The sequence below is a fragment of the Suricata suricatta genome, chromosome 9, assembly GCF_006229205.1.
Source record: "Suricata suricatta isolate VVHF042 chromosome 9, meerkat_22Aug2017_6uvM2_HiC, whole genome shotgun sequence".
Classification (NCBI taxonomy): domain Eukaryota; kingdom Metazoa; phylum Chordata; class Mammalia; order Carnivora; family Herpestidae; genus Suricata; species Suricata suricatta.
The window spans coordinates 27,192,285-27,205,751 of NC_043708.1; the positions used below are offsets into that span (position 1 = coordinate 27,192,285).

General features: G+C 39.7%; 1 protein-coding gene and 1 non-coding gene across 2 annotated transcripts in view; one reads left to right on the forward strand and one right to left on the reverse strand.

The window, feature by feature from the left end:
- Positions 1 to 8,163: 8,163 nt before the first annotated feature.
- Positions 8,164 to 13,467, reverse strand: part of LOC115302720 (acyl-coenzyme A thioesterase 1-like) — a 50,043-nt gene continuing 44,739 nt past the window's right edge. Inside the window, exons 3-4 of the mRNA XM_029952662.1 lie at positions 12,119 to 12,321; positions 8,164 to 9,019 (exon numbers count right to left, since the gene is read on the reverse strand). Of these exons, the coding sequence (XP_029808522.1) occupies positions 8,414 to 9,019; positions 12,119 to 12,321 (809 nt within the window). The 3' untranslated portion in view covers positions 8,164 to 8,413. The remainder of the gene's footprint in view (positions 9,020 to 12,118; positions 12,322 to 13,467) is intronic.
- On the forward strand, positions 9,073 to 9,140 carry LOC115303225. Its single transcript, XR_003913917.1, has one exon. It is a non-coding gene; the product is annotated as a small nucleolar RNA SNORD56 (small nucleolar RNA).

Genomic DNA, 13,467 nt, shown 5'->3' on the forward strand with positions numbered 1-13,467 from the left:
CAAACAGGAAAATAAGGTGGTTCAATACAATGACCAGTTCCTGGGTAGTAGATTATCTGGGGTCTGTCTTTCCCATGGGCTTCTAACCGTTCAGAGGCTATCTGAGCATAGAAGTCACTCTTCCAGCCATGATCATCCATGCCAACAATAAACAGGAAGGGCCCCTGGGCCCTTTCCAATGGAATAATACTATGGTAGTTGGGTTCCTCCAGTGGATTATCCCAAAAACCCATATAAATCCAAACTCCTGAGTCAGTCTTTAAACATTTCCCTGGGTCACTGCCAAGACTGGGAATAATCATATCCTTGTAATGTAGAGGAGTTATTGTGTTGGCCACACAAGAATTAATAAGTACAGTGGCTGTGATGCCCTTCAAGAAAGAGGCCATTGAGAGACACAGGTCACCTCCTTTGGAGAAGCCAAGAAGCCCAACACCAGGGCCTTTCACCTGAAAAAGAGAGAACAAGCCTCGAATTTGTAAATGGAGGACAAAGCAGGGATTTTATATCCTCTAGCTAGGTTTCTTAAACGTCATTTGCTTACTCTTTTGAATGCAAGAATTCACAAAGCTCAAAGTGTCTTCTAATAAGGATGTCAGTTGATTTCCTAGTACACAGGCCTTCTACTCGTATTTATGGCAACTGGGTCAGGAGTAGACACAGAGACCCATATACCCCATACTTAAATATTTAAAAGTTATTAAACAAACTATTGAAATATATTATTTTCTCCCACCTTCATAAATAAACCTTCATAACAATTTATTATGTCGGTCCCAAGTTTGCAATCTTGAAACGCATTGAAGTTCTGTCCTGGAACGTGGCATGGGGGAGAGCTAGCCCCAGTCCTCGGTCCCTGGCCCTGTTCCTTCTCTTCCCATCCCTGGCTCCATCATGTACCTTGAGGGGCCTCTCACACATGCATATGGACACCTCCGTCTCCATGTTTAAGGCCTAGGTGTATTCACATTGACAGACCCAGAGAAAAGACTTAGGGCTTGGAAGAAGTGTCAGTGCTATTTGGCAAAGAATTCTGGGATTCCAGAGAACAAGGGAACAAGGGTATGCTGTGTGTGTGTGTGTGTGTGTGTGTGTGTGTGTAAGGCACATGGGGTCCAGGTGGATACATTCCCTGGGCTCCTTGGACTCCTCACCCTGTGGGCAGGGACTGTGACCCCCTAAAGCAAAAGGTCCAGGACAGAAGCCTCTCTCGCCCAGGTCTAGGGACAGAACTGATAGGATATACTGGTGTCTTCTTTTCTCCCTGCGTCCTTATCTCCCCTAATAACCCAATAATCACAGTTCAAGGCCATCTCTGCTAAGTGACTAGTCCCTGAATTCTGACAGAGTTACACCACCACACAGAGCTTGAAGAATATTTTCTAACATTTATTAGTTAACATTAGAATATCTGGGTTTCTTTAAATCTAGAAAGTAGCAGAGTATGTATTCCATTTCTTCCAGTCTCAGGTAAGAACTTTCTCTACAAAAACATAATAGCATTATCACATTTAACAAAATTAATGATTCCTTAACATCCACCAACACTGTCCCTATTCAAATGTCAACAACTATCGTAAAAAGTCCTTTAAGAGTCAAACTTTTTCCTCTATACATTTACACCTTTTTTAATTCAATTATATATTTTTTTATTTGTTAGAGAGAGAGAGCACAAACAGGGTAGAGAGGCAAAGGGAGAGAAAGAGGGAGAACTCCAAGCAGGCTCCATGGTCAATGCAGAGCCTGACATGGAGCTCGACCCCACAACCCTAGGATAATGACCTGAGCTGATATCAAGAGTTAGACACTGAACTCACTAAGCCACCCAACTACCTCTACATTAATCTTATAAATGAAAAAACAATTGAATCCCAGAGAAAGCAGTTGCCTTATTCAGGATAATAAGGGAATTTCGAGTTAGATGGAGAACCAGAAATAAAGGGTAGTAACATTTTAGTACAACTTTTTGAATTATGATCAAGAATGAAAGGAAAATCAACAGTTGATTCTAAGGGACTAGAGATGAGTAGACGTGAAAATAATAATACATTTTTTTAAATGTTTACTAGTTTATTTTGAGAGTGAGGGAAAGAATACATGCTCAGGGACAAGGAGAGGCAGAGAAAGAGGAAGAGAGAGAGAATCACCATGCAGGCTCCAACCTGTTAGCACAGAGCCCGACATGGGGAGTGATTTTTAGAAATGTGTGATTATGATCTCAACCGGTATCAAGAGTTGGGCGCTTAATCAATTGAGTCACCCCAGCACCTCTAAATGCAAATCTTAGGAGTATATTCTACTTAGAAAAATAACATCTTTATGTAGTATGATTTATATATCACACCATACAATTCATTTACTTTAAGAGTACAATTCAGTGGTTTTAGTATATTCACAATGTTGTGCAACCGGCACCACTACTAATTCAAGAACAATTTCAACCCCCCAAAAAGAAACCCTGTACCCCTTAGCAGTCACTCTCCATTTCTCCCCAAGTCTCTCCACTCCCAGCCCTATGCAACTACTTAACTACTTTCTGTCTCTATTGATTTGTTTATTCTGGGTATTTTTTATAAATGGACTCACGCAATATGTGGTCTTTCGTGACTGGCTTCATTCATGTCACATGATGTTTTTGAGGTTTTTCTATATCGTAGTATGTATCACTACTTTATTGCAACACAACATTCTCTTATGTGAATATGCTGTATTAAATTTTATCTTTTCGATGAATGATTTACACATGGGTTATATCTGCTTCTTGGCTGTTGTGAATGTTGCCAATATTTCTTGGCTATTGTGGATATTTCTGCTGTGAGTAATCCTGTGCAAATTTTTATGCATATGTATATTCTTGTTTTTCTTGGATATAATCTAGGTCTGGAATTGCTCATGACCGCAATTCTGTATTTAACCTTTTGAGAAAGCCAGACTTTCCAATTAGCTGCACCATTTAGAATCCCAACAGCAGTGTATGAGGGTTCCTTTTTCTCCACATCCTCACCAACACTTGTTTTTATCTTTTTTATTTAAGTAGGTTCCACCCCAACATAGTGCTAAAACTCCCCACCCCGAGATCAAGAGTCACATGCTCTACCTATTCAGCCAACCAGGTGTCTCTCTATTATATTATAGCAATTCAAGTGGGTAAAAAGTGGTATCTCATGGTGACTTTAATTTTTAATTTCCTGGTGCCTAATGATACTGAGCATTATTTCATGTACTTATTGGCAAGTTGTATATTTTCTCTGGGGGAAAAATGTAATTCATAATTCATAATCATTGCCTATTTAAATTCCCTCAGCCTGAAGTTCCACTCACTCCCTCATCTTCAATAAAGTCTCCCCTCAAAGACTACCTACTCAAATATGCCTTCTTTTGCCAGTCTATTTAAGATATCACCTCCCTCAGGCTCTAATCATATTATTTTATTCTTTACACCATTTATTTTATTTTCTTCCCTCCAAACTAGAATAAATGCTTTTGACAGCAAAGACTTTGTTATCTTTGTTGATCTTTGCCGGGACCTTAAAACATTGCCTGCCACGTTATGATTCAAGGCAACAACAGGAGAGAAAATAGCTTTTCTGTTACCTTTGGAGTTTCTTTCAACAAAGTACACTGGTTTATTTCACCTTGACAAAGGAAATGCCATATTATTAATAACTAATATAAATCCATTTTGAATATACAAAGGAGATAAGGAGTTTGAACAGATTGGTTAAAATGAGTTTAATTTTCATGGAGATTTTCTTTCATTATTCCATGTTGACAAATTCTTAGAACAAAGTTTAACTGTCATAATTCTGTTATCTTATACATTTACTTTCTACCCTGTACATGTACCTACTGTCACTTGAGTTTAAGGTGTCCATCTCTTATTCTCTGAGAGAAAATCAATACTATATATGATCTTATAGCATTTCTTAGAGCACAAAATTATACATATTAGGAAAACCGACCTGATATTTTGTCCTTTACTGAAATGTATAGTCCTATTACATTTAATGTAATTACTGATCTATTTGAGTTTAAATTTTTATTTATTTTCTATCCTGCTTATTCTATATTTTTGTCTTCTTTTAGATTTTGAAAAATTATTCCATTTGCCTCCTGTGCTAGCTTATGGTACTAACTTTCTTGATTTATTAACATTGAATAAAAATTAATATTCATATCATCTTGTGAAAAATGCAATGGTCCTAGGACACTTCCACTCCACTTATTTCCTTCCTACATATGCTATTTAATTCTTTGTGTATTTGAAACTCCATAGTATATTACCTGTAAGTTATTTTAGATTTATCTATATATTTACCCTTCTCATTATATTCTATTTCTTCCTTCATCTACATGCTTTCCCTTAGTATCATGTTCCTTGTGCTTCAAGAATACTCTTTAGTTTTTTCCTTTATTGCAGGTATGCTATTTTATCTAAATTTACATTTTTCTAAAAATGATTTTATTTTGATTTCATTAAATTATTTTCAAACTTTATGAAAAATACGTGCTTTCATATTGAAGTATCAATTTTGTTAGTTATAGGCTTCTAAGTTGTCAGGCATTTTCCGTCAGCATGTTGAGGGTATTATTCCAGTGGTTTCCCTTTTCCATTATTGCTGTCTTTAAGTCAGTTGTTAGATATATTGTTTTTCCTTTGGAGGTTGTCTTTTTTCTGTGGCTACAGGTATTTTTTTCCATAGTTTTCATATATATATATATAGATAGATAGATAGATAGATATAGATATAGATATAGATTCAAATTAGTTAATATATGGTGTAGCATTGGTCTCAGGAGTAGAATTTAGTGATCCATCACTTACATACAACACCCAGTGCTCATCCTATCAAGTGCTCTCTTCAATGCCCATCAACACATTTAACCTATCCCCTCACCCCCGCCCCTTACTGGTAAGGGTTTTTGGTTTTATTTTGTTTTCATGTTTATTTATTTATTTTGAGAGAGAGACCGAGAGGGAGAGTGCCCATGCACATGCAAGTAGGGGAGGGGCAGAGAGAGAGGGAGACAGAGAATCCCAAGCAGGCTCTATACTGTCTGCATAAAGCCCGATGTGGGGCTCAATCTCACAAACCATGAGATCATGACCTGAGCTCATATCAAGAGTCAGACTCTTAACCCACTGAACCACCCATGTTCCCCACTGGTTAAGTTTCTAATCTTTATCTTTCTTTTCAGCAGTTTTCCTACATGACAAACAATTCTGTGGGAAGATTGCATTTTCCAAAGATCACTGCAGCAACATCTCCCATGTCAGATACTCTTCTAGGAAGCCCGCCAGTTTCCTTATCAGGAGGTAAGGGTCTTTAGGCACTTTTCCTTGCACTTGAGGTCTTTGTGTCTACCTCAAACAATAGAGTACAGTTGAAATGATACTATGTGACTTCCAAAGCTAGGTCTAAAAAAAATGCCACATATTTCTGCCATCCTCTCTTGGGAAATTCATTCTTGAACCTCTGGTGTCATGTTGTGAGAAAACTCAAGCAGCCACTGGACATATCTATATACACGGGAATCACAGCTGCTTTTAGGACCAGGTGGTAGGTGGAATGTTGAAGGATTTCAAGGAGACTGTTAGTGAAAGCCTGAAGGGTCGCTTGGAGAGCTAAAGGAAAGTAATGAAGACTTATTGGAAGCTAAAGGCAAGAATGACACAGGAATGTGAAAAATGGAAAATATACCTAAGTGAAGTCAATAATCTGGCTAAGGTGATTTCCCAGCAGAGTACTGGCAGGGCCCCCTGCCTTCTTCTTGCTGCCTATGATAAAATGCAAGAGGCAAATTAAAGAATGATCTGCTAAATATGAAGGAACCAGGACTTGCCAAGTTTGACAATAATACTGTTTCTCCTTCCCAGCCTCCCCATGTGGTAAATTAGTCTTTAATTAAGACAGGACCTCAGACCAAAGTCAAATTGGTACTGGGTCTGTGGGAGGTGGCTTGTAAAGACCTCAGAGATTCCAGGTAGTGCTTCATGGAACATTTGAGACTGACAAAAGGCCTCCGAAGACGTTAAGGTGTCCCTAGCAGATCCTATCACATAATAGAGCTTCTACGAAACTTAAGAGTATTATCCTGCAGCAGCATCACAGGGAGCCCCGGGTAGGGAGGTTCTTGTCTCACAGATGTATAGTGGTTGCTTTATCTCATAAGGTGAACCTCACTAAGGTGTTTAGGAAACCCACATAGTTCTTAAGAGACTGTTCTGGTAGAAGTACAAATCTTAACTAAAACAGAAAAAAAAATGCCAAAAATAAAAATAACAGGGGACACCTGGGTGGTTCAGTCGGTTAAATGTCCGACTTCAGCTCAGGTCATGATCTTGTGGTCTGTGGGTTCAAGCCCTGCATCAGGCTGTGTGCTGACAGATCAGAGGCTGGAGCCTGCTTCAGATTCTGTGCCTCCCTCTTTCTCTGCCCCTCCCCTGCTCATACTCTCTCTCTCTCAAAAATAAATAAAACTCAGAAAAAAACCCAACTTTGGACTCCTAATATTTTCCATCTAGGAAGAGGCTTAAGGAAGTTTTATAATTACTAGTTCAGTTTTCTTATGGAAAATAAAGGGTTTTAACTCACAGGGCAGATTTTCAATAAATGGTTACAATGTTTCCTGTCCCACAGTCTTCTAGAATCTTGCTACTCTTCTTCTCCAGAAATGAACTCCATATTCTCCTTGAACTTGGGTGGGTCTTTGTGACTGCCTTGACCAGGAGAGTATGGGAAGAGTGATGTTATGTAGCTTCTAAAACTATGTCAAAAGAATGCCATGCAATTTTGCCTTTCTCTCTTGGATCCAAGCCCAAGTAGCCAGGGAGAAGGCCCACGTGGAGAGATTGGGAGATCCTCTCCCCCACCCCCAGTTATGAACTCAGTTAGTGTCCCTTCACAATTCATATTTTGAAATCCCAACCCTCTGTGTGGTAGCATTTGAAGGTGGGGACTTTCGGAGGTTATTACGTTTAAACAAGGGCATGAGAGTAAGGCTCCCCATGATGGAATTAGTGCCCTTCTGAAAAGAGGAGGAGAATCCAGAGCTCACTTTCTCTGCCACGTGAGGACACAGGAGAAGGCAGCCATCTGTAAACCAGAAAAAGGCCATTACCAGAAACTAAATCTGCTGGAACGTGATCGTGTACTTCCCAGCCTCCAGATGAAATAAATGTCTTGTTGTTTCAGCCATCCAGCCTGTGGTATTTTGTTACAGCAGCCCAAGCTAAGAAGTAGTGCTTCTTGAATATGTGGCTTGATGTCTTTATCCCTTTTGGAAAATTCTCAACCTTTATTTCTTCAAATACATTTATGCAATGCTTTCTAGCCCTGATGTCAAGGAAAATGAGGACTGATGCCTCTAAGAATGTCACACTCTGATTTTCCAAGCTCTATTCTTCTTTTTATGTTTATTTTTGAGGTGGGGAGGGGCAGAGAGAGAAAGGGAGACACAGACTCCGAAGCAGGTTCCAGGCTCTGAGCTGTCAGCACAGAGCCTGATGCAGGGCGTGATGCCGTGAACTGTGAGATTATGACCTGAGCTGAAGTCAGATGTTTAACTGACTGAGCCACCCAGGTGTCCTTCTAAACTCTATTCTTTTTTTTTTTTAATGGTTTTTATTTTTGATAGAGAGAGACAGAGCATGAGAGGGGGAGGGGCAGAGAGAGAAGGATACACAGAACCAGAAACAGGTTCCAGGCTCTGAGCCAGCTGTCAGCATAGAGCCTGATGCGGGGCTCGAACCCATGAATGTGAAATCTGACCTGAGCCAAAGTCAGAGGCTTAACCAACTGAGCCACCCAGGTGCCCCCCAAACTCTATTCTTAAAGCTAGGAAGCACGAAAATAAGTCGTCATTCACCCTTGGAATTGAGCTTACACTTAACTTTCTTGGGACAGATGCTCCCCGTTACCTCAACCCCTCCTCTCATCTCTGTGAGGAAAAGGTGAGTCTGGCCGTCCGCATATCAACACCTCTCTATACAGCTTTGGCCAGTGAAAATTCTACCCCGCTACCAGTATTTGAACCAGTAGCAAACACTGAATGGCAATTCTCCCACAGATAGAAAAATTAACCTAGTATTTGTTCAAGTTTAAATTTCATTCATGGCTCAAAGTGGTAATTAAAAAACATCTAGAAGAAAACACAAACACAAAACACAAAGGATGTTTTTTATTGGTACGTGTGTATGTGTGTGTGTTGTATACCACTAACTGAATCTTCTGTAATATGCATGTGCTACCTTAGTAAAATTAATGGAAAAAATTATTCAAATTGATATGTAAAACATCATTAATACCCATGACATAAATTTAATGTTATCCGGGGACAGCCAATTCACATGTGATTATTAAACACCAGAATCTGACCTTGAATTTCTCATTTAGACAACAGACCCAACACATTACAATTTGGGAGAAGCTATATTCTGGGGACTTCCAAGATGTTTGCAGAAAAAGGTTAGAATTTGTTTCCAAGCATCTTCCTGGGCCTTAGAATGAGCCCTGGGCTCTCCACCCCAGATCACAGGTTTGTTCAGTAATTTATGCACAGAAGCTGGGCACAGGGGGAAGTAAGGAGGCTCAATGTAATGCCCAGTCCCAGGATAAGAGATGATCTCAAGTTTTTCCTTTCCATGGGCCTGTAACCGTTCAGATGCTATTTGGGCATATAACTCACTCCTCCAGTTATGGTCATCCTGACCAACGATGAAGAGGATGGGCCCCAGGGCCTTCTCAATTGGAATCATGCTGGGGTTCTCACAGCCTCCTATAGTATCATTCCGTATATCCACAATGTCCAGGATGCCTGAGAAAGTGACCTTGATTCTCCTCAAATCAAAGCCCAATGTAGGGAGGTAAGTCTGCTTGTAGTATATAGGTCTGTTTCCACTGAACCCAGAGCCATTGATGGAAACTGTGGCTGAGATGTTCTTAAAAAGTGAGGCCATGGAGAGACAAATATCAGCCCCTAAAGAAATGCCCAGAAGCCCAATGCCTGGGCCCTTTACCTGGAAGAAAAGAAGAAAAAAAGTATCAAGAATGTATTTAATAGAGAAATGTTCTACAATGATGGCAGTGTTATTCAATAGCAGCTCACCTAGTGAGTGTTCATACTTTGGGTCTGAGTGAAGCTGAGGGTAGAGGAAAATAGGGACTTGGAAGTAGCTGTCCCTATTAGAGGTTGGAGAAAGAAAGAAAGGGAAAGGAAAGGGAAGAAGAGAGGAGGAGAGGAGAGGAGAGATGAAAAGGGGAGGGGAGAGGAGAGGAGGGGAGGGGAGGGGAGGGAAGGGAAGGGAAGAGAAGAGAAGAGAAAAAAAATGGGCTGGGTCAGTGGGTAGAGCACATGACTCTTGATCTTAGGGTCCTGTGTTCTAGCCCCACTTTGGGCATAGAGATTAGTTTAAAAAATAAATAAATAAAGGTAATATACCTATTAACATTTTTTTAATGTAACTAGAGATGCACCTACCTTTAATGTGTGAATTGGCCGCAAGAATATCAATCTCAGCTCAACCTCAACCTCTCTTCCCATATAAAAAACATCTGGCTGAACACATGGCAACAAATCTTTTTCTTTTTCCCATGGCAAACACATCTTAACCTCACTGGCAAGTCTGGGAATCATTTACAAATGTTTCAGAGAACTGTCCACTAGAGAATGCCCAATCACAGAGCCTGTGAAGTTGAGGCTCTCATTCAGGTGAACACAATCAAAGTCTCAATGGGCCTGGGTATCTAACTGTGTGGAACCAAGTTCTGTTCAAAGAAGAGAAAGATTCATCAAATCCCATCTAAATACACTACCAAATAATTAATTTTATAGAAACAAAGTAAGACTTCAGAATCATATTAAGTAGTGCTTTGCTTCTGAAATGCGCAAGCAAGTTCTGATCAAAATATGAAAACACATAGTAAATTAAAGATTAAAAAATAAAAATAAAAAGATTCCAGTGGAGGAAACAAGCAACAAAACTAAAAGATAACCTAAAGAATGGGAGAAGATATTTGCAAATTACATATCTTAAAATGGGTAGTATCCAAAGTATAGAAAGAATGTATAAAAACCCAACACTCAAAAAACATATAATCCAACTAAGAGATGGGCAGGGATGCCTAGCCAGCTCAATCAGTAAAGCATGTGACGTGTGATTCTTAATCTCAGGGTCCTGAGTTCAAGCCCCACATTGGGCTAATATATAAATACAAGAATATAAGAATATATAAAAATATTTTTATATTTTTTTAAATATAAAAAAAGAAAGAAAGAAAGAAAAAGAAAGAAAGAAAGAAAGAAAGAAAGAAAGAAAGAAAGAAAGAAAGAAAAATGGGCAGAAGACATGAATAGGCATTTCTTCAAAGACATACAAGCCAAAAAAAAAAAAAATCAGGGACATGCAAATCAAAACTACAATGAGATATCACCTCATACCTGTCAGAGAGGCTAAAACCAACAACACAAGAAACAAGTATTAGTGAGGGTGTGAAGAAAAAGGAACACTCACATACTGTTGGTGGGAGTGCAAACTGGTGGGCCTACTGTGGAAAACAGTATGGAGGTTCCTCACAAAGTTAAAAATAGAACTTTCCTACAATCCAGTAATTGCATTATGGGGTATTTACCCCCTAAGTACAAAAATACTAATTCAAAGGGATACATGCACCCATATGTTTAAAATTTTTTTTAATGTTTGTTTATTTTTGACAGAGAGAGAGACAGAGCATGTGCCAGGGGAGGGACAGAGAGAGAGAGAGAGAGGGAGACACAGAATCTGAAGCAGGCTCCAGGCTCTGAGCTGTCAGCACAGAGCCTGATGTGAGTCTCTCACGAATTCACAAACTCACAAACTACAGATCATGAGCTGAACCAAAGTCAGACACTTAACTGGCTGAGCCACCAAGGCACCCCTGCACCCCTATGATTATTGAAGCAATGTTTACAATAGTCACATTATGAATCAGCCCAAGGACGCATGATAGATGAATGGATAAAAATGTGGTGTGTGTGTGTAGATAGACAAATTGAGCCATAAAAAAGAATGAAATCTTACCATTTGTAACCACATGGATAGAATTAGAGAGTATAATGCTAAGTGAAATAAGTCAGTCAGAGAAGGGCAAATACCATAAAATTTCACTCATAGGTGGAATTTAAGAAACAAAATAAATGAGCAAAGGGGAAGAGAGAGACAAATCAACAAATAGCTCTTTTTTTCTTTTAATTTTTTATGCTTTTTATTTATTTTTGAGAGAGATAGCGCAAACAGAGGAGGGTCAGAGAGAGATACAGAATCTGAAGCAGGCTCCAGGCTCTGAGCTAGCTGTCAGCACAAAGCCCGACACGGGGCTCAAACCCACGAACCATGAGATCATGACCTGAGCCGAAGCCGGATGCTTAACCAACCGGAGCCACCCAGTCTCCCCTAAACAGCTCTTAACCATAGAGAACAAACTGATGGTTACCAGAGAGGAAGGGGGATGGGGTTAAATAGGTGCTGGGGATTAAGGCTGTACTTGTGATGGGCTGTTGGATAACTATATTGCACACCTGCAAGTAATATAACACTGTATGTTAACTATACTGGAACTAAAATTAAAAAACTTAATTTAAGGGGCGTCTGGATGGCTCAGTCAGTTGAGCATCCAACTCTTGATCTTTGCTCAGGTTGCGATTTCACGATTTGGGAGTTGGGTTCTGTGCTGACAACAGGGAGCCTGCTTGGGATTCTCTTTCTCCCCCTCACTCGGTCCCTCCCCTGCTTGCTCTCTCTCTTAAAATAAATAAATAAACATTAAAAAAACTTAATTGAAAAAGGCATGCAAAACTAAAAAATCAGAAACTCCATTTGCATAACAAAAATAAATTTAATATTTCTGAATAATTCTTTTAAATAAAATCTCATATGGATTTTATTATTAATTCTGCATTACTAAGCCATCTGACAGAGAAAGTGTAAGTGGGCACCTAAAGTCAAAGAAGTCTCCAAAAGAAATCTCTGTGAAAGAAGATTAGAACAGCATCAGGGCACCTGGCACAGGTGAGTGCAAAGTGACACCATCTCTGGATGTATTTCTAGAGAGAATGATACAATAAAGGACATTAGGAGAACCTGGGAGTGTTGAAGCATGTAGCACACGGCTTCTTCAAAGTAGGCCAGGTCTATGCTATCCAATTCCTTGGGAAGATCTTCAAAGTTATAATAAGCTAGTGCCAACGTGGCAAAGCCATGACCAGCCATAAGGCTGGCTCTATATTCCAACAGACCCCCTCCAATTCCAAAGATGTCAATGATCCCTGGGAAAGGTCCAGGTCCTAGAGAAGAGAATAATATAAAGGAAAAGGATTATATATTTTTAATGAGTTTGTTTTCCTTTTAGAGATCTTTCTAAATTATTTAGTGGGTTCCTATGAAATAAGGGCAAAAACCAGCTCCCCAAGTTACTACTGAAAAGGAATAGAAGTACCTTGGAAGGAGGAAAATCTACCTTCTCAGTGATGAGTTTATCCTCCATATGATTTTATATATTATCTAACAAGATTCTAAGAATCTTTAGTTGTCAGGAAGAATAGTAAAGTCTTTCATTAATGACTGCAGCATGGAAGGAGGAATTTCACGTTTTAGACTGTGTTGATTCAGTGTCCTGTTACGGGATTAGACATAAAATTAAGAAATCTCTCCATAAAGCTTTATGTTGTATTGCATCAACCCTTGGCTTTGGGTGTGTGTGCGTGTGTGTGTACACGTGTACTGGCATTTCAGATTTCTATATGAAGGAAAGAAAAATAAATACCCAGAGGTGATTTCAGTTGAGAAAGGCACCGAAGGATAAGAAGGACAAAATGCTAGGGCACTTGGACACTGGAGAAGGATGATATGGAAATAGCTTCCTTGATTGTTATCATTTTCCCTTAGACCAGTCGGGCTGATGAGATCTAGAGTAGTTTTAATTTTTTTCTTAATTTTTTAATGTTTTTTTTTAATTTATTTTTGAGAGACAGAGAGAGACAGCGCGAACAGGGTAAGGTCGGAGGGAGAGGGAGACACAGAATCTGAAGACCTGCTCCAGGTTCTGAGCTAGCTGTCAGCAGAGCCTGTCGCTGGGCTCGAACCCATGAACCATGAGATCATGACCTGAGCCGAAGCCGGACGCTTAACTGACTGAGCCACCAGGCGCCCCTACAGAGTCGTTTTTAATAGTAAGGTGGACAACATGCCTACCCTTCTTGATCTTTTTTTTTTAACCTGCAGAACAATAACCACCTAACTGAGATATTACAAAGATTAAAAAGAGACAATGCAAGCAAAACCCGTAACACAAGAGCCCAACATGTCAAAATACACACTCCGGTTTGGCCACTGGCTTAGTAATCATCAGCTTCTTTGTCCTTGGGAAGAGCTAAATTCCCCCTGAAGCAGTACGAGAAACCACTGACCACCAGGGCACCCTGTCCCGCGTG